The following is a 19,737-nucleotide window of genomic DNA, read 5'->3' as shown; positions in this document are numbered from 1 at the left end:
AAAGTAAAAAAAAATTGACTTAAAAGTAGGTTTGATCAGCTTTTATGCCAATCCAAACATCCTCTGAGATTTTTTTTTTTTTTTATAATTATAAGAACAAGTTACGTTTTCTTTAAGAGTATATAATTACATGTATGTTCGTTAAATTTAACTTCATTTGGTTTAAGTAGCTTGAATAATATCTGTATCTATTTTATGATGTGGTACTTGTAAATTTTTAGGAAAAAATATTTTAAAAATTAAAATCAATATCTAGATCTATTTAGGATCCAACCTATCCTAAATCTAACCCGCTTGAAATGAATTGACTATTTAAAACATCAGCTCCCTCATGACACTAGAGGTTACTTCAACCTAGACAAAATGAGAATGACAAGTTTCAGAAGAAGAAAACTGAAGAGGACCAAAAAACAACCTTAGAAATTGATTGGATCTTCACCTTAACTTGTTCATTTTCGAATGCTTATCTTCGTCTTTTAAACTATATAGTCTTAGGTATAGCTTCTAGGAAGAGGTCTAGTTTTGGTTAGGCTCTTTTCTTTTGCTTTCCTACTGTCTTGGTATTGAGAGGAGTCCTCTCTTCTAAGTGCACAATAATTAGGTTTCATTTTCTAGTATGAGAATAAATAGATAGGCCTTAGTAGGCTAGTCGACTTATGAACCATCATAGGACCGGAGGTTAGGATTATATCCCCTTTTATTTTATTTATATTAAACCATCATAGGATCGGAGGTTGCCCAAGGATCGTTAAAATTAAAAAAAAAAAACTAGAAGGATATGATTATTCTTCACTTTCTATCATATCAACGTTCACCACGGGTGCACTTAAAATGTTGCTGTGATTATTCATTAGAATCTTTTGTAGAAACTTTTTGAACTACAAATAAGTATACCGTCCTTAATGTTCCCTCTATTTTATACTTCATCCGTTCCTATTCACTTGTCAAATATTTCTTAATTTAATTTTCATTTTTACTTGTAATTTTTTGACATTTCAAGGAAAAATAATTTTATTTTCTTTATTAACCCCAATTTATTAACATTGAGTTAAATTTTTTGAAAAATATAGCAAGTAAATATGTTTGAGATCCTATTAATTAATAGGGGTATAATGATAAACTTATTATATCAATCATTATTTTCTTAATAAGTGTATCAAGTCAAAATTTGACAAGTAAATAGGGACGGAGACAATATTATCTGAATTTGTGAGGCAATGCACACATATTAAGAAAAACATTCAAAAGACATATTTAAACCATAATTTTCAGTATTGTTTTTTGTAAAGTCATAAATATAACTCTGTAAGTAGTGCAATTTATCTCCTAAAAAATATCAAACTTCATTAAAGAAAAAGACAAATATGAAAAAAGTTTCAAACATTTCAATTCAATTATTAAACTTTAAACAATTCAATTATTTTGAAAACCATAAAAACCTAAAAAAATCACAGAGGGAGTAACATTTAACTAGAAGAATATGAATATGATTATTCTTCACTTTATATCCTATCCACGGACCACGGTGTACTTAAATATGGAATTTATCCTTTCCATGTCAAATATGGAATTTGTCCGAAAGTTGCCAAAGGTACAGTAACACGCTTAACCCTTCAATTTTTCCATATCAACTATATTGGATAGTTTTTTCTTATAAAAAAGCAACTACCCTTTTAATATTTTTCACATAACAAATTAGTGAGAACAAAGTGAAAATATTATTATGAATCAGTGGAAGAAGCTTTACGTCCTTGGTTCTGGCTGTTTCGGCAAAGTTTATTATGCAGTGAAGATGGATCCTTTTTCGTCATGTGCTCATGATGTTGTTGCTGTTAAATGTGCTGATGTTAGTCGTTCGAGTTCACTCCAACTAGAAGCACAAGTCTTGACAACTCTCAAAGGTTCACCTCACGTGGTTCAATTCTTTGGATCAGACATAAGCCTCGACAATAATATTCTAACTTACAATCTGTATCTTGAGTATGCATCTGCTGGATCGCTGCATGATTTGATCGTCAATTCGAAAAGAGGAATATTAAGTATGACCGAAAAGCAAGTAGGTTACTTTGCATATCAACTCTTAAAGGGTATTCAAGACGTTCATAATACAGGGTGGGTTCATTGTGATATTAAACCTTCTAATGTTTTGATTTTCAAATATGCTCAACATATTGGGTTGCACTTGAAGTTGAGTGACTTTGGAATGTCATCGAAAATTGCTCAAGGAACTGTGATGAGCAATCGAGGGGATCTAGCTTACGCGCCCCCAGAATCTTTGACCAGTGGTTTTCCTGGAAAAGCCTATGATATATGGTCGCTAGGTTGCACTGTGGCAGAGATGATGACTGGGTGTCAAGTTTGGACTTATCGTAACATTAATGATTTGCAATGGAATATTATGTATGGAGACCCAATAATTCCGACTTCTGTTTCTGGGAATGCCAGAGATTTTTTGTACAAGTGTTTTATAAAGGACCCTCTAAGAAGATGGACGACGGAACAACTACTCCAACATCCATTTATTCAGCAAGCTTTATTATATGCTTGGATGACTGAATAATTACTTCTGTTTAATTAAACAGTTGCTTGTTCCTATCTAGATTTAATAATTACTTTCTGTTTAATTAAACTTAGTTATTATATGCTTGGATGACTGAATAATTACTTCTGTTTAATTAAACAGTTGCTTGTTCTTATCTAGATTTAATAATTACTTTCTGTTTAATTAAACTTAGTTATTATATGCTTGGATGATTGAATAATTACTTCTGTTTAATTAAATAGTTACTTGTTCCTATCTAGATTTAATAATTACTTTCTGTTTAATTAAACTTAGTTATGCTGGGAAGAAAATGTTTTTATGTCTAATGAAACCCTTGTCATATATAATTAATCATGAATTGACAGCTACTCTTAAGTCTTAATGTAAGAACTGCAAATTATCACCCAAACAATATTATTTAGTCTAAAGAAAGTAGTACGATTGATCATAAAGGAAAATGAATGATCAAAAAGCCTTTCTCTTGGCAAGAAATGTTCTATATTGGATGCTAAACTAGGATAATGTTGCATCATCATACATTAAGATGTAAGTAAGCACACGACAATTATAACTACGTACAAGGCAATTATAGTTAGGATTAGTTATATGAATCCTGTATATATATGCTGAACCAAGAGAGCTTAGAGAAAACACAAGAGTAACAACTATTTTTTAACTATCGACTGTCTGTTAACTCAGCAGTTCATTCATAAATTCAACTATTTTTGTGCCATATAACTAAAACTACTGATACATATAGACGGTGTTCTCACTGATTCGTGTTAGAGCAAAGAATTTTTTGACAGAATTGAAAATGAGGTTGTTAAGGAAAAGAGTAGAATCAAATGTTAAGTGGGGAGTGGGGTTGTACTGTGATGCCCGGGGTGGGTATAAATACCAGAAAACTACGTGGCATTATCTGGTGGGCCCAGCGCATGTTGACATTTTTTTCAAGGATAGTGCCACGTAGGCCGAAAAGCGGTAGAATATTATAGATAAATTAAGTTCGGGGGGGTAATAGGACCTTAGTAAAGGTTATGTGTGTCTCTGGGATTTCGGGCATAGGCTGGGGGTACTTATGCATTTTCCCAATTATGAATGAGTGAGTTATTCGGATAGTAAGTATTTCCTGCTTCTCAATAATGTAATGTCCATTTGATTAATCTTTAGAGCTAAATTAGATTAGATTAATTCAATATTTCAATATTTAAAATTTAGATATTCAAAAATTATTTAAAAAAATATATAAGTTATAATTATTCTCATATTAATATGGTGAGAAAATGCACCTTAAAATATAAGTCAAAATTCAAGTAAGTTGATTCTCAAGAAGTGAAACATCTGGGATAGAAGAAAAACCTTTTTAAAGTTGAGCTTTAATTTCTTATAATTATAATAACAAGTTACATTTTTTTTCAAGAGTATAGAATTACATTTATGTTCTTTAAATTTAACTTTATTTGGTTTAAGTACCTAGAATAATTTCGAGTTGAATGTCTACGTGGTTACTCAACTTAACAGTAATTAGCTTCATGGTCAATTTAACCATATAAACAGATTTTCCTTTTCAATATCTATTTAATTATGTGGTGTCTATAAATTTTTAGGAAAAACTATTTTAAAAATTAAAATTATTCATTAGAATCTTTTTGATACTACAAATAAGTGTATACCGCGTTGCACTCAAAATTTGATTTAGGAAGTTACCAAAAATAAATATAATGGTAACAAATGCAAAAGATACCAAAATACCTCTTCTCCTTTTCCATATTAACTAAGGATTGAATAATTTTTTTCCCTATAAAAAGCAACTACCTTTTATTATTTTTAACAATCATTCAACAACAAATTAGAAAGAACAAAGTGAAAATATTATTATGGATCAGTGGGAGGAGCTTTACGTTCTTGGTGCTGGCTCTTACGGCAAAGTTTATTATGCAGTGAAGACGAATCATTTTTGGTTAGGTTTTTCTGTTGCTGATATGTACCGTTTTATTTCACTCCAAGAAGAAGCAGAAATCTTGACAACCCTCAAGGTTCTCCTTACGTGGTTCAATTCATTGGAGCAGACGTTAGCATCGACAATGGTAATATTCCAACTTACAATCTGTTTCTTGAATATGCATCTGGTGGATCGCTGCACGATTTGATCATTAATTCGAAAATGAGAAGGATACAGATGTCTGAAGTGGAAGTAGGTTTCTATGCATATCAACTCTTAAAGGGTATTCAACACGTTCATGATAAAGGGTGGGTTCATTGTGATATTAAACCTGCTAATATTTTGATTTTCGACAATGCTGAACGTGGTGGGATGTACAAGTTGGATTGTCGTTGAGAGTTGCTGAAGGAATGGCATATATGATTGGTGCTACGATGAGCAATAGAGGGACTCTACCTTACGCGCCCCCAGAATCTTTGATCAGCGGTTTTCATGGCAAAGCTTATGATATATGGTCGTTAGGGTGTACTGTGGCAGAGATGATGACTGGGTGTCATGTTTGGATTTATCACGACACTAGGGAGTTGCAATGGAAAATTATGAATGAAGACCCAATGATTCCAAGTAATGTTCCTGTGCCAGAGATTTTTTGTACAATTGTTTGATAAAGGACCCTCTAAGAAGATGGACGACACAACAGGTACTCCAACATCCATTTATTCAACAAGCTTTATTATGTACTTGGATGCCTGAAACTCACGGGATAACAACAAGGGTTAATCCTTTTGGTTGCACACTTCCAGTACCTGAGAAGATTCACTCTTTCAGACTAGTTTAAGGATACAATATAATGAAGCCAATAAGATTGCAAAATTAAGCACTTATTGACTGCTGCTTATGTATTAGTATTATTTTAGAGAACAATTTTGTGTCATACTCCTTGGATTATTGCATATCTTTCAAATAATAGTGAAACAATTGCTTGTTCCTATCTAGATTTAATTATTTTCTGTTTAATCAAATTTAGTTATGCTGGGAAGAAAACGTTGTTATGTTTAATGAAACCCTTGTATGAAAAAACTACTCTTAATGTAAACTGCAAATTATCACTCAAACAATATTATTTACTCTACAACGATTGATCATAACGGAAAATGAATGACAAAAATAGTCTTTTCTCTTGGCAAGAAACGTTCTATCGGATGCTAAACTAGGATAATGTTGCATCATCACAGATAGAAGCAATACATTAAGATGTAAGCACACGACAACACCAACTCTGCATCTTAAATCCTCTTCTTCTTCATTTGGTGCCAACGCTCATTTCCAACTATTTTGCTAAGAATAGGGGCCTGCTACAAGTAGATAATTGAAATTCTCTGATCAGAATATATAGAGCATAAGTCGATCTATTCTCCTATTTGATTGCTACTACATTTAATGAAACATTAATATTAACAAGGAGACTATAAATTTCCTGGCCTCGTGATTAGGTTAAAATCAAAGAATGCTTATACCTATGCCACCATCCAGACCATTGCAATCATATATATTTCTTTTCTGTAGCCAGAAAATGTTTGTTCCATTATATCTTAGTCCCATTTTAGTTATGTTGGTATTAGGAAGTAGAGTATGAATTTCCAGCTTGTGGTTAGGTTAAGCACGAAGAAGGTTAACCCCATGCTAACCGTCCTTGCATACATATTCCTTTCTTCTGCCAAACAACATTCATTTCAATTATAACTACGTCTAGAGGCAATTTTAGTTAGGATTAGTTATATGAATCCCTTATATAAAGGCTGAACCAAGAGAGCTCAGAGAAAACGCAAGAGTAACAAAATTGCTTAGCGAAGTAAACTCCTTTTGAAAACCAAGACAAATTGGCTGTCGACTGTCTGTTAACTCAGCAGTTCATTCATAAATTCAAATATTACTGTGCCAAATAACTAAAACTACTGATAGATGTAGTCTAGACCCCCTGTTTTCTGGGATGGTGTTTTCACTGATTCGTGTTAAAGCAAAGAATTTTTTGACCCATTTCTATTGACAAATTCAAAAGGTAAGAAATAACATCCAGGATCTAACTTGATCACACTTACATGTTCATTTAAAGTCCAAATTCATCCGGTAAAGTTTATGTATTACTCGATCACAGAATCCAGTAAAACTTAATATAGGGCCAAATTAATGGGAGAAAAAGTCAGGTAGAAGAGAGTATATCAGTTTAAACTCCATTAACTATACAGCAAGCATCCTTTGAAATAATATACACATTTAACTATAACCTTGACATTCGCAGAGAAACTCGGAAAGTAAACTAACTAAAACACATACAACAAAAAGCACATTAACATACAAAACATATATATCTAAACTAGATGAACAGAAATTGACAAGATATACCGAAAGGAGATTCACATATCAAGCCCAAGAGTTATCAAAAGCAGCCGAAGAAATCGCCTGAGTGAATTCCTGATAGCTGATCCTGCCATCTCCATCAGTATCAGCTTCTCTGATCATCCCAGTAAGTTCTTCAGCAGTCAAAGCATGTCCAAGCTTCGCCATAGAATGAGCCAATTCTGCAGCCGTTATATAACCATTTCCATCCCTATCAAACATCTTAAATAGCTGTTTCAATTGTTCCTCTGTGTAAGGGGACTTCGCTGGAAGAAGTTCCGGTGCAACGAGTGATACAAACTCCGAGAATTCAACAAGGCCATTGTCATTTTTATCCGCCTTTTGAATCAAAGTTTCGAGCTGATCAGGACTTGGTTTTAAACCAAGGGACCTCAATAGCGCGCCAAGCTCGAGTTGGGTCAGACTCCCATCATCATTTCTGTCGAATGATCGGAAAATTTCTCGCAGTTCAGCCAACTGCTCATCATCTAACTTAATAGGTGCTTTATTGCTCATATTTCTCAGTGAAGCAATAAATCAAACAGTTGATCTGCAGATTGAATTATTCTTGAAAAACAATATCAATGGATACCCTTTTCCAACCAACTGGGTTCTCTCGTTTTTCTGCTATTCGTGCCGTCCTCTTTCTCTTGTTGTTCTACTGACCTTTTGACTACTCTCTGCTCAATTTTGTGTCACTTTCGAATAGCTATTTTTCTTGGACTTGGTAATGGCTACACCAAATTTGATGTATTACAAGGAAAAGCTATACAGATTTGTAGTTGTGATAATGAAAGAAAATATGGACAACTTCCTCCCAAATGAATTGGAGATGATTATTGTCATTCGTCCATAGAAGAGACTTTTTATATTGTTTCTTTAAACAGAGTTGGTTTCCTTTAACGCAAGAAAGTTAACTAACCAAATGGGACAGGGGATGGGGTCTCCTCTTCCCTTAACCACGTCTCGACTTTGTGCTTCGAATATGAAAAAAAAAAATTCTTACTAGAAATATTTTCTACGAATAGGCTTTATGATGTAAATTTAAATTAATCAAATTTCAACGGGATATAAAAATAATTATGTAATGAAGAAGAATGTTCAACTATTTAAAAAAAAATTATTTATAATAAAGGCTATAGGTTATTAGTTGTGATATTTATCAAAAGTCAACCCCTTAAAAAAATAATTACTCCTTGTATTAAAATTTGTAACTCAAAACTTAGACTCAAATAATTTTGCTACTGAATAGTAGTGGTAGACAATTGCATGAAAATATTTTTGTCAATGAGACTTTGTTAAGGTACTAAGGTGATTAATAGCTAGTAATATACTATATTGAGGTTTTAGACTTAATAAATTGCTTGCATTAAATTGATAGTTATATTCTATTAAAAGAAGCAAACACATCAACATATGAGAAGAACACACTTGACAAATTTTCAGATTGTATAGTTTCTTTTGTACAAGCAGAAAGAAGAAAAGAAAAAAAGGTTTCTTTATATAGTTTATACAATAGTCAATATTCCTCTTTTATTTAAGTAAAAAAAAAATATTTTTTTTGGACAAATAAAATTATGATGATGATTGACGAAACATGAAATGAATGGACTTGAGAAGGGAAAAAAAGGGTTTGGTAGGGGGAGGGGGGCAAAAAGTTGCGGCACCAAACGCGGGAGTTCCGTGAGGAAAAAGCACGTCGTTGTATGACTTTGTCAACCCTCTCTTTTTTTTCTTTTCTTTTTTAAGAGAGGAGAAATATTGGAAACTTGATACAAGTTATTAGTTTCGTCTCAAATTATTGATAATCTTAAAAATATTATTTGACTAATTAAATTTAGATAAATCACCGATATATCAGTATATGGCATAGCAAGTGTCTCAAACTGTTATAGGAGCATGATCCTCTTAATAAAAAAAGAGAGAGAATTGTTAAAAATACTTCTTAACTTAGCAAGAATTTAGGGTATAATTAATTTTGAATTTGTATAATTTTTGTATAATGTAATTTTGTCTAATATAATTTGTATAACTATTTATATACTTCAGATGATTGTAATTGTATAAATTCGTTATTTCGAGTTTATACAAAAATAACTGAATTATACAAATGTACACACGAATTATACAAACTTGCGAATTATACAAACCCACGAATTATACAAACGGAGTAGCTTAAACTATAGCTACATCCCGTAAATATGCAAACTATAGCTGTGGAGCATAATTAAATTTATTATATACTCCTTTTCCATCCTTCTTACTTGATATCATTTGAACATGGAATATAAAATTATCTATAAAATCATAATTTAAAATAAAAAACATAAAATTAAATTAAGTTGAAATTTTATTTGGACATACAATTTAGATTTCTAAGTTGTATTTTACTCCTCATAAATATGAATATTCTTCGAGTTGTGAAAACTCTTACAATTTTTTTAATTATACAATTTTACCGGATGAGTAAATTAAATCACAGTTAATAAATAAGATACAAGATATCCTAAAACATCGCATATCTACATATTCTTAAGGTGTGTCACTTCAATCAGAGTTAAGTAATATGAAATTAAGGAAATAATTAAAAGGAAAGTTGACCTATTTTTACCCATATTTATGTCTTAAAATTTATTTTTTCCTCATTAAATATTCACTCTATTTATGTCATAACTCATAATAAAGAATTTGTAGTCTTACGAATAATTACCAGTACTAAAAATAATAATTTTATCTTAAACTTTTAAATACTCCATCCATTAAATATTCACTCTATTTATGTCATAACTCATAATAAAGTATTTGTAGTCTTACGAATAATTACCAGTACTAAAAATAATAATTTTATCTTAAACTTTTAAATACTCCATCCATTTACTTTTAGGAAAAATCCTTTTAGCCAGAAAATTTGACCAGAATTTTAAAATAAATATGTTATTTTACCTTTTTGAACATTTTTACCCTTTTAACTTTAATACCTTTTAATTAAAAAGTGAAAAAAGATCAGTTTATTTTTAAATAAAAAGGATATTATAAAATTTTTAAATTTCTGGCCAAATTTTCTGGTCATTTAGCATTACCCTTACTTTTACTTGTTAACTTTGAACTTTACGCGTTTCTAGATAAAATAAATATAAGTATTTTATTGCAATACTCGTATTAATTGATGTATAATCTTAAGTCTTGAAAAATGATTCGAAAAAACGAGTAATTAATGTTGAAAAAATAATATAAAATAAAAATTTATTTTCTCAATATCATAAAATTGACAAATAAAAATATATTCTTAATATATTAAACCAGCAAAAGCGGACTATGGGAGTAACAAGTAGGAATATAATGTTATTTTACCATTGTGATCAAATTCTGGCCAATTTTTTTTATCAAAAAGATTTTTCTTATTTTTTATAAGGACGATAAATATTTTAAGACATAAAGTATTAATTTCTTCTCTTCTTTTTTTTCAGCCTAGATTTCTTATTGTAATTACTAGTACTACCTTTTTTGTGATTGGCATGGCAGATTCCCCATGTCGTGTGGGCCTGTTTTTGGTTTTTCAATATTTTATTTATGACAACAAACAAAAAATAGATTTGTGATAGTGCCGATTGGCTAACTCAGAATTTCCCCTATTCAAGATATTTTAAAAAGAAATTAAACCAAATTCAACATGTATATATTTATACATACATACAAAAGTATTAATTTTAATCTTGTATATACTATATCATTTTCTAGAGTGTGAGGTTTGGATGAACCCTTACGGCCTTATCTTCGCCCATGGTTGATGATGATGTGTTTTTCTATCAAATAATTTGAAGAAGCAATGCTCAACGTTTTTCACAAATGATCGAAAAGTTACAATGAAAGATTATCCACATGGTCGATTGCAAGTTTAATTATGAAAGGAGAAGTCAATAAATAATTAAAGACAAGATATTTATCAATGTATAATCCGGCCAATTAATTTATAAAATATATATAAAAGTAGTCGATGTATATATAACCTTTTGGTATCAAGGTCCGCTTAATCCATCCCAAGTAGAATGTCACTTTTTTTTATAATTGAAAAGGATTTAATTATATAATTTCTCTTTTACCCTTAGGGCTCGTTTGGTGTGAGGTATAATAACAAATAGTCCCGGGATTAAATTATAGTACCGCTTATTTTGTTGTTTGGTTGGCAAGTTCGGGATAACTTATCCCGGGATTAATAATTAGTACCGGGATAAGTTATCCCTCTCCTTGGGTGGTATAGTAATCCCGGGATAACTTATCCCGGGATAAAATAGGTAAATGACAAAAATGTCTCTTTCAACCCTTTTGTTATATCACTTTTTACATTAATGAAGGGCATTTTTGTAAACAAATAAATTGTTCTTAAAATTTATTATTTTGAATACAACAAACCAAACACTCAGGGGTCGTTTGGTTTGAAAATGAGTTATGATGGGATAAATTATGTTGGGATAAGTTATGTTGGGATTAGTTATGATGGGATAAGTTGTGTTGAGATTATTTTTTATTGAGTGTTTGGTTTGTTGTATTCAAAATAATAAATTTTAAGAACAATTTATTTGTTTACAAAAATGCCCTTCATTAATGTAAAAAGTGATATAACAAAAGGGTTGAAAGAGACATTTTTGTCATTTACCTATTTTATCCCGGGATAAGTTATCCCGGGATTACTATACCACCCCAAGAGAGGGATAACTTATCCCGGTATTAATTATTAATCCCGGGATAAGTTATCCCGAACTTGCCAACCAAACAACTAAATAAGCGGTACTATAATTTAATCCCGGGACTATTTGGTATTATCCCTCACACCAAACGACCCCTCAATAAAAAATAATCCCAACACAACTTATCCCATCATAACTAATCCCAACATAACTTATCCCAATATAACTTATCCCATCATAACTCATTTTCAAACCAAACGACCCCTAATGAATTATTTATAGCCACACAGATAGTCAAAAAAACATTTCAGATCTTATAAATCTTATTTTATTTTTTAAAAATAAAATTTATGCTGGGTCAAAATTCAAATAATATAACATAAATTGAAACGGAGCAAATAGGTAATTTAGAAGAATCCAGCGACATTTTCGTGGGAACTGCAATAAAATTTGTGCTTTTTGGCTTGTATTGGCCGGTTGGCTTTTCCTATTTGAATAGAATTTTCAAAGAGCGAGACTGCTGGTAGGACATTTGGTAGTTTGTGAGTTAGCATTCAATAATTCTGAATTTAGTATATTGAGTTGTTGACAATAATTATGATTCTTGGTAGCTTTTGATTGGAACTTTACCCTTTTTGTTTTCATTTAGGTTCATTGGGATATGAGTCAATTCGGATTTGCATTATAGCAACACTAACAACATAATTTTTTTCCATTCCCAGAACGCTCGAACTTCATACATCTAGATCCAAACCAGCACAATTCACGAAAAAAATTCTGTTAACACTAAGGGGTCGTTTGGTAGAGTGTATAAGAATAATGCTGAATATGATGTATTAGTAATGCATGCATTAGTAATGCAAGCATTAGTAATGCTTGCATTAGTTATGCTTGCATTATTTCTTATATATTGTTTGGTTTGATGTATTGGAAATAGCAAGCCTTGTATAAAGACTATTAAAAAAATATTTGTTTACAAAAATACCCCCACATTCTTTTACAAAAATAATAATAATAATAATAATTATTATTATTATTATTATTATAATAATAATTATTATAATATAATAATAATAATTATTATTATAATAATTATAATAATAATAATTAATAATAATTATAATATAATAATAATAATAATAATTATAATAATTATAATAATAATAATTATAATAATTATAATATAATAATAATAATAATAATTATAATAATTATAATAATAATAATTATAATAATTATAATATAATAATAATAATTATAATTATTATAATAATTATTATAATAATAATTATAATAATTAATTATTATTATTATTATTATTAATAGAGGGTAGTTTTGTCATTAGTTAATCTAATGCATGCATTAAAACCATTGTATTGCTAATACCTAGAAATCCATGACATTAGCAATACACACTTTAATACACAATAGAGTGTATAACTAATGCAAGCATTAGTTATACATAGGTTGAAAAAGAGTACCAAACAAGGTACTAGTAATACACAGTGCTAATGCATGCGTTATTTTTCCTAATACACTCTACCAAACGACCCCTTAACCTTTTGGAAAGTTGGTATTAGCTGGGGTGGTGTGGGGGTGAGATTGACTAAATTATGTGAAATGAAGCTACTAACTAATGCGCCTGTGGCATATGATTATGATGTGCGACTTCCTATTTTATTCATTTTTTCTTAATTTCTATTTAATTAATTATTCTAACAAATTAAGGTCTCCATAATGCAGCTGCCAAAAGACCTGTTCGATTTTTAAAAAATAAAATCAGATCACTATTCCACTAATTATAAAAGCTGTCAATTATTGATAACCCTTAGAAATGTTCTTAAATACTTTTTATTATATCAACACGGGGGCAGTTTTCCTGTATTATCATTTACATCTTGGAAAATATAACCTGACAAAAGAATCACTTATTTCTCAAAAAAAAAAAGTGCCTAATTAATCTACTATTGAATGAAATCATTAAGTTAAGGAATAATTTCAAAAACTTCCTCCAAGTTTTGGTTCATCACATTAACCTCTTTTGAAGTTTGCCATACTATAATTATTTTCCTAATTTTTATTAATTATTTTTTGTAACAATTGTTTTTAACTTCACACTGTGAGATTACAATGAATATATTGTTCTAATTGTTTTTAAATTAATTATTACAAATAAAACAATTATAATCGGATAGCAAAACAAGAAAAAATCCAAAGGGAACATTTTAGTGAATTTGTCAAATTTCAAATCCACGAGTATAAACAAGACTTGAAGGATTTTGTAGTTGACTGGAGATGTTAATTTCTCTTTGAATAACCCATTCTTAGAAAGCTTTTGGTGAAAAATAAAAGTCTTCAATTTTGACTTGGTTGCTAAAGCACTACTGTTGACTTGGAGAAAGTCTAGAACCATTTCAATTATTACTATCATAAATAAATTTTGGGACAAAGAAAAGTTCAACTTTCATCAAGAAGACTTTCAAGGCTAACTCTGCATTAATGAACCACTCCATCTTCCTAAAAGAAAAAGCTTGGTGTGCTACACACATCTTAGACTCAGTTTACCAGTACAGTTACTTACCGTCGTAATAGATATTTATACAATCAAGTTACTTCGATCACAAATAAATCTCTATAGTAAAGTTATTTGGTTACCTAGTACTGGTAAGTGGAAGTTGAGAGGGTGGTAATATGAAAAGGAACCAATATTGCAGTCTTCTCTAAAACAAGTGAGAAGGGTATCTTCATGGGTAGTTATGGTGTATATAAGTTGCTGCCAAATTAGAATTAGCTAAGTCTCGATTAAACGTAATTGTTAGGTTTTTTCTTTCCAGATAAGCTGAAATTACTGATGATTGACCTCCAAATGATGAAATACTCATAACTAGAAATTGTGATCTTACTACATAGGAAAATGCAAAGCTAATTTACCTTTTATTTCAGCAGACACTTCTACTAGGACTAATCTCACAGCTTGATCCTTGAGATAATTCAGTGCAAGTACTCAAGTCCTAAAAGAGTGTCCCAATTTACAGCTAAGGAGTGTTAAATTCTACATCCCACAATAAATCGACGTAGCAGTAGATACCACCGCAGTTCCTAAGGCATCTGTAAATCACAATATAGGATGATGGGTACCTCTACTAATATAGAAGAGAACTCCCTTCCTTAACAAGCACAAAAAGCCCACCATCGCCTCTGGAGATCCGCATATCCTTATCAAGGTAGGTTGTGAGAAGCCAAGATTTTGTCCTTTCACCTGGAATTGGGATCTTGAGAGGAGGCTGACCAGAAATAGTTCGTGCTATACCTGCCACAGCGTTTTCTAGAGGACCTAGAGATTGCTGTACTGGAGAGAGACTTATCTTTTGCCCAAACAAATCCACAGTTTCCGGCAGATCTATGTTTGATTTTATTTCAGGAGGCTTAAAATTCCCTTCCTTAAATTCAACCTACAAAAGTAAGCAGTTGTCAGCCAAATGCAGAAGGAAAATGTAAGAATCTCCCAACATACTCTACAGAAGTTAACCAAGAAAACTATAATCCCCATCTACAATTTCCCAATATCTTGCATAATTAGTTTCTGAATTCCAAACTAACATTTGGCTGAACCACTAACTCATTTTTTTTCTCTTTGTTCAGAATATTGCTGCAAGTACCTTTCTAAGGAAATTAGAATGGAGTCAACAAGGGTACCTGTATTCTAGATGGGCTTCGAACTTCAAAAGTGGCAGTAGCACTAAAGGACAAGGTGGCTACAGGGCTTGATAATGTAGTCGCATTCTCTATAGTCAAGCTGTTTGTATTTACGTCTTGGCAAATCTTTTCTACCTTCAACAGAGGAATGTTGCCCACAGCAAGAAGAGGTAACAACTCAGAAAATGCAGTGAACCTGACAGATTGAGGAAGAAAAATAAGATTACTTGCTGCAAATACATCACTTATCATTTACTTCAAATCAGTTTCTGCATGAAATTTCACAACAAAAGGTTGCATTGTTCAGGAGGAAAAGCCCAAAATTGTCCCTTAAGTTTGGGCTAAGTTGCAAAATTATCCCTTTAATCATATACATCGATATCGATTAGGCCTGATGGCTTATTGAGACTACTGTGTCTAAGTAAAGGAGATGACATATTTTAGGTAGTTGACTTATGTATGTAATAGAAGCTTGAGAACACTCGCAAAAGCTTTCTTCAAAATTTTGAATCGGAAGAGTCTAACAGGAATACTTAATCATGTATTCAGGTGCCCAATTGAAACACACCATACTTCGAGCGTCCAAATGAAATTTACTGGCAAGGTTTAAGGTGTTGTTGATGTGTTCAACCAAAAATCTTTAAAAAGAAACTTATGAAGAAATAAACTTTTAATAATACATAGCACACAACAAAGTATCATCAACGTTTATGCCTCAATGCCATTTTCCTACTCTATATTATAGACGAATAAACCCTTAACAGGACATCAACTATAAATATAGCTTTAAAAGGCATATCTTCAGCATTTAGGTTTTCTTCTGTGATATGTGAACCAAGATAGTAAATGTCAACGATCTTAAGTTCAGATCTAATCCTATAAAATTGTACTTCAAAACTATTAAAAACAGTCTATCACCACTTCCAAGCATTTAAAATTCCAGTACTTAGTAAAACTCGACTTTCCCAGTAAAACCAGGGAAATAATAATAATAATAACAACAACAATCATTACATAAGAGTTACGATAACAATGAAAACAAACAACTATACGTTAAGATAATCCCCCTTTTCACAGGAAGATAGTTAAAACCCTTCCCTATAGTTCAATGAAGTTGATTAAAATGAGAAGAAATTTGGGAACTATAGATGGCAAAGTTCAATATTTTTCTTTGGCAGGATGGAGATTATGCAGGGGCAGACTGCTGGTTCCTTTCAGAACTTGCTTCGAAAAGAAAGCTCCGAAAAATGCAGGCATGTCAATCTATTAAGTAACAACATGATAAATCAAAGGTGATATTATGCAACCAATGCTCTAATTGGTTAGGTTCTATGCTTTATGCGGGGTTAATAACTCAGTACAACATGTTGCAAGTTTGAACCTAACTTGTTTGTTATGGTATAAGACCAGAAATGGATATGAGTAGAAAATGAAACATATTCAACTTTACAAGGGAGTGAATGCTAACCAAAGAACATCTTAATGACAGATAAAGTGATAACATGATCATTAGTTGTTGAAGTGAACTCTCTAACAGGAGCAAAGCTAAGTGAAACTTTCCTCCCAAGATAGAAGCAGCAACCAGGAGGCTTTAAATCCCAATGGGAAAACCATAGAATGAATATGAATCATGAACTCAAGCTCCAGTTACTACTACAATTTTTCGACGAATACTTGTTGCGCTCTTGAATAGATTCTAGTTTGACTAGCCAAAAGGGTAAGAAGAAAAGTAAAATATATTTCACATTAGAGTTTGCAGACATTGTTTAGATTAATGGTAGTTTGCAATGTGAAGAAAGTGCAATACTTAGTTGAAAAGACATCGCATCAAGATTAAAATAATATAAGAAGCATTGGCTCATCCTATTCCCAGATTACCAGGCTAATTAGTTATGGAATTCTCAGAAATCCAAAGCATGTTACTACAGGACGAACAAAAGAATATATGGTCTTTAACCATGGTTGGTAACAACTGGAGGATACAGCCGAATGCAAGCATATTGACAAGTAACCGGCTAACGGCTCACCTCATAAGGTGCTTATTTAGAGGTCAATCTCGGGCTCCCTCTTAAAACTGTTATGATGCACCTATCTTGCATAGTGAACTCCCACCATAAAGTTCTAGCTACTGCTTTGGGTGCAATGCCTACATTGTACGGTTAACATCTATCATGCACCTAGAATTGGGGGAGAGCAACTTGCTCTGTGGTGTCAATGCTCAAGATAAGCATACCACTACCCATTCCATCAATGCCTTATCCCATTGAGAATGAAATCAAAGTCAATTTGACTATCTGAAACTATCAATTACCCTTAAATATAAGCCCCATGAGATCAATATCAATTTATTAGAAATTGTTATTTGGGTTGTCCTGTAAACCACCCATTTTTCGATGAACCAAAGCCAGCATGCTTACGGAAAATATCAAAACTCAGCTAATTTCATATTAAAACAACAAAATACGTAATAAATGGAGGAACTAAAGTAAAAGAAGTAACTGAATAATCAAGCAATGAAGCAAAAACTCACACTAAAATCCAGTTCCCATCAAGCAACTCAGGAGACTCAGTTGGTGCTGGAGTAGGATTGGCTGCCTCCAACTGAGAAACGAACTCCAATGCCTCGGCCCGAATCTCCGATGAAGCCCGAAATCCGAAATCCGTCCCATAAACTGTATCCACCAGGCACCTTTTCAGCTCTAGAAGCTTCTCGTCCTCTCCAACACTCCCGTCAACTCCGGGACTTCCATTACCCCACTCATCCTCATACTTCAGAGGATCCGAATCCGCTAACTTCGTAACCGGTCCGGGTTCCGGCTCCGACTTCTCTCCCCATTCATCCACGAACTCCACCGTTTTATCGTCAGCTTTATCATTGTCCGGTGTAATAAAGGTCGGTTTTTCCGGGTCATTGGATGAGGAAATGGAGGATTGAACTGAGAAATTGGGAAATTTTCGAAGCCTAGAAGTCGGAACTGAAGAAGGAAGAGAAGTGTGAGGTTTATGGGTGATTTTTGGGTTTTTAATGGTGAAAATTAGAGGATTGTAGAGGGTGGACATATTTAATTGCTTTTGGAAATGGACGTCCTGCGGCGGCGAAACCGTGGAAATGGCGGCGGAAGCGGTGGTTGTCGACGGTGATTTGAGACCGTCGGCTATATAGATGGTGGAGATGGATTTGGCACGTTTTACTTTGTTTTGAATTAAATTCTGCTTCACAAAATTTGTGTAATTTTTGTTGTCAGGAGGGACACATGTCATGCTGATTTTATTTTTATTTTTTGATAATTTGAGTTTTGGATTGTTGCTAGAAATTGGTATTTTGACATATGGTTTTGGAAAGTGAGCATTAAATTGTACTCCATCAGTCCAACAATACGTGTGCACTTTATTAAAAATAGATGTCCAATAATATTTGTCCATTTTATGAAATTTTATGGATAATTTTACATTTAGTTCTTAATTTATCCTTATCATTAATTATAGTCATTTCCCTATTACATTATTCAAGACATTGTATTTATTATATTCAAAGAGTGATACAGTAAAATTACTATTTTATTTATAGTTTCTTAAAAAGTGTATTAAGTCAATAGTAGACAACTATTATTAGAGAGGGAGTACTTATTTAGTTTTAAAACAAGTGATATATTTAGTTTTTACATATCCTTAAAATTTTATTTATTTTTAAAAAATAAGCAATATTTCTATTAGGTTATCCCTAATTAAATGTATTAAAAAAGAATAATTCTTTAGTGGTGTAAACTTAAATGTATTAAAACAAGGATAATTCAGGAAAAATAAGATCAATTATTTGTTGAAATTCTAAAACACCTCTTATTTTGAAACAAAATAAAAGTGCAAAGTATCATTTATTTTAGAACATAGTAGTGTAAAATACTATGAATCGGATGAAAATAAAAAATAAAAGAGAGAAAATAGTAGTGTAAAATATTCTATGGTCATTAAAACTATAGTATGATTCCTCTAAGCTGGTAAATGGGCAGAGTCCTTCAAGTTGTTTAATAAACAGACTACTCTAGACTGGAAAAAAATGCATCTTAAGTTGAGACTATGCACGCTAAGCTCTTAAAATACATCGATCAATATGCCTGTCTGCCTCATTAAGAAATTTTGACCAAAAAATTAAGTTCAATACTAGAGCATCGTCTGTGCTGTGCCTTCATCATAGTGCATAAAGAATGACACTGTTGAAACAAGACACGCTTAGATACGTAATGCCTCACGTCCCCACCAAAACAATTTCTTCGGTTGAAACTGACACCCAAAAAGGTAGTTATCAAAGAAACATGTCCACTGCTATAGCAAATAAGAGGAATGCCAACAGGGATGTGAAGGGGCTAAGACAAACTATTTACTGGAAGCACAAGTGGAGAAAGATCACGAAGAACATAAATTAAAAGGAGAGAACACAATGAGCCAGGAGAACCCGCTGGAATATGCATGTTGTAGTG

General features: G+C 31.9%; 4 protein-coding genes across 6 annotated transcripts in view; 2 read left to right on the top strand and 2 right to left on the bottom strand.

Annotated features, from left to right (window-relative positions):
• Nucleotides 1-19,737, top strand: part of LOC125827213 (40S ribosomal protein S30) — a 359,593-nt gene that overhangs the window by 68,659 nt on the left and 271,197 nt on the right. The gene's annotated exons all lie outside the window — the stretch shown is intronic.
• Nucleotides 1,724-3,394, top strand: LOC125826229 (mitogen-activated protein kinase kinase kinase 20-like). Its single transcript, XM_049505551.1, has 2 exons — nt 1,724-2,530; nt 3,371-3,394. The coding sequence occupies exons 1-2, from the start codon at nt 1,724-1,726 to the stop codon at nt 3,392-3,394; spliced, it is 831 nt and encodes a 276-aa protein (XP_049361508.1).
• On the bottom strand, nt 5,270-7,718 carry LOC125827210 (probable calcium-binding protein CML18). 3 transcript variants are annotated; one of them, XM_049506570.1, is made up of 2 exons: nt 6,888-7,651; nt 5,270-5,290 (listed from the first exon to the last, which is right to left on the bottom strand). In XM_049506570.1, exon 1 carries the CDS (start codon nt 7,395-7,397, stop codon nt 6,906-6,908), a length of 492 nt encoding a protein of 163 aa, XP_049362527.1. In that variant the 5' UTR covers nt 7,398-7,651; the 3' UTR covers nt 5,270-5,290; nt 6,888-6,905. The 3 variants fall into 3 exon arrangements, with proteins under 3 accessions (XP_049362527.1, XP_049362528.1, XP_049362526.1); XM_049506571.1 differs by lacking the exon at nt 5,270-5,290 and adding an exon at nt 5,577-5,836 and having other exon boundaries at nt 6,888-7,718; XM_049506569.1 differs by lacking the exon at nt 5,270-5,290 and adding an exon at nt 5,577-5,839.
• LOC125827188 (plastoglobulin-1, chloroplastic-like) lies at nt 14,369-18,525 on the bottom strand. Its single transcript, XM_049506551.1, has 3 exons — nt 17,793-18,525; nt 15,263-15,458; nt 14,369-15,018 (listed from the first exon to the last, which is right to left on the bottom strand). The coding sequence occupies exons 1-3, from the start codon at nt 18,521-18,523 to the stop codon at nt 14,710-14,712; spliced, it is 1,236 nt and encodes a 411-aa protein (XP_049362508.1). The 5' UTR covers nt 18,524-18,525; the 3' UTR covers nt 14,369-14,709.

This window comes from Solanum verrucosum, unplaced genomic scaffold, assembly GCF_900185275.1.
Source record: "Solanum verrucosum unplaced genomic scaffold, falcon-dt-bn FXZP01000060.1, whole genome shotgun sequence".
NCBI classification, from domain to species: domain Eukaryota; kingdom Viridiplantae; phylum Streptophyta; class Magnoliopsida; order Solanales; family Solanaceae; genus Solanum; species Solanum verrucosum.
Note: the sequence above shows the minus strand (reverse complement) of the source record. Positions and strands in the feature narration are given on the sequence as shown.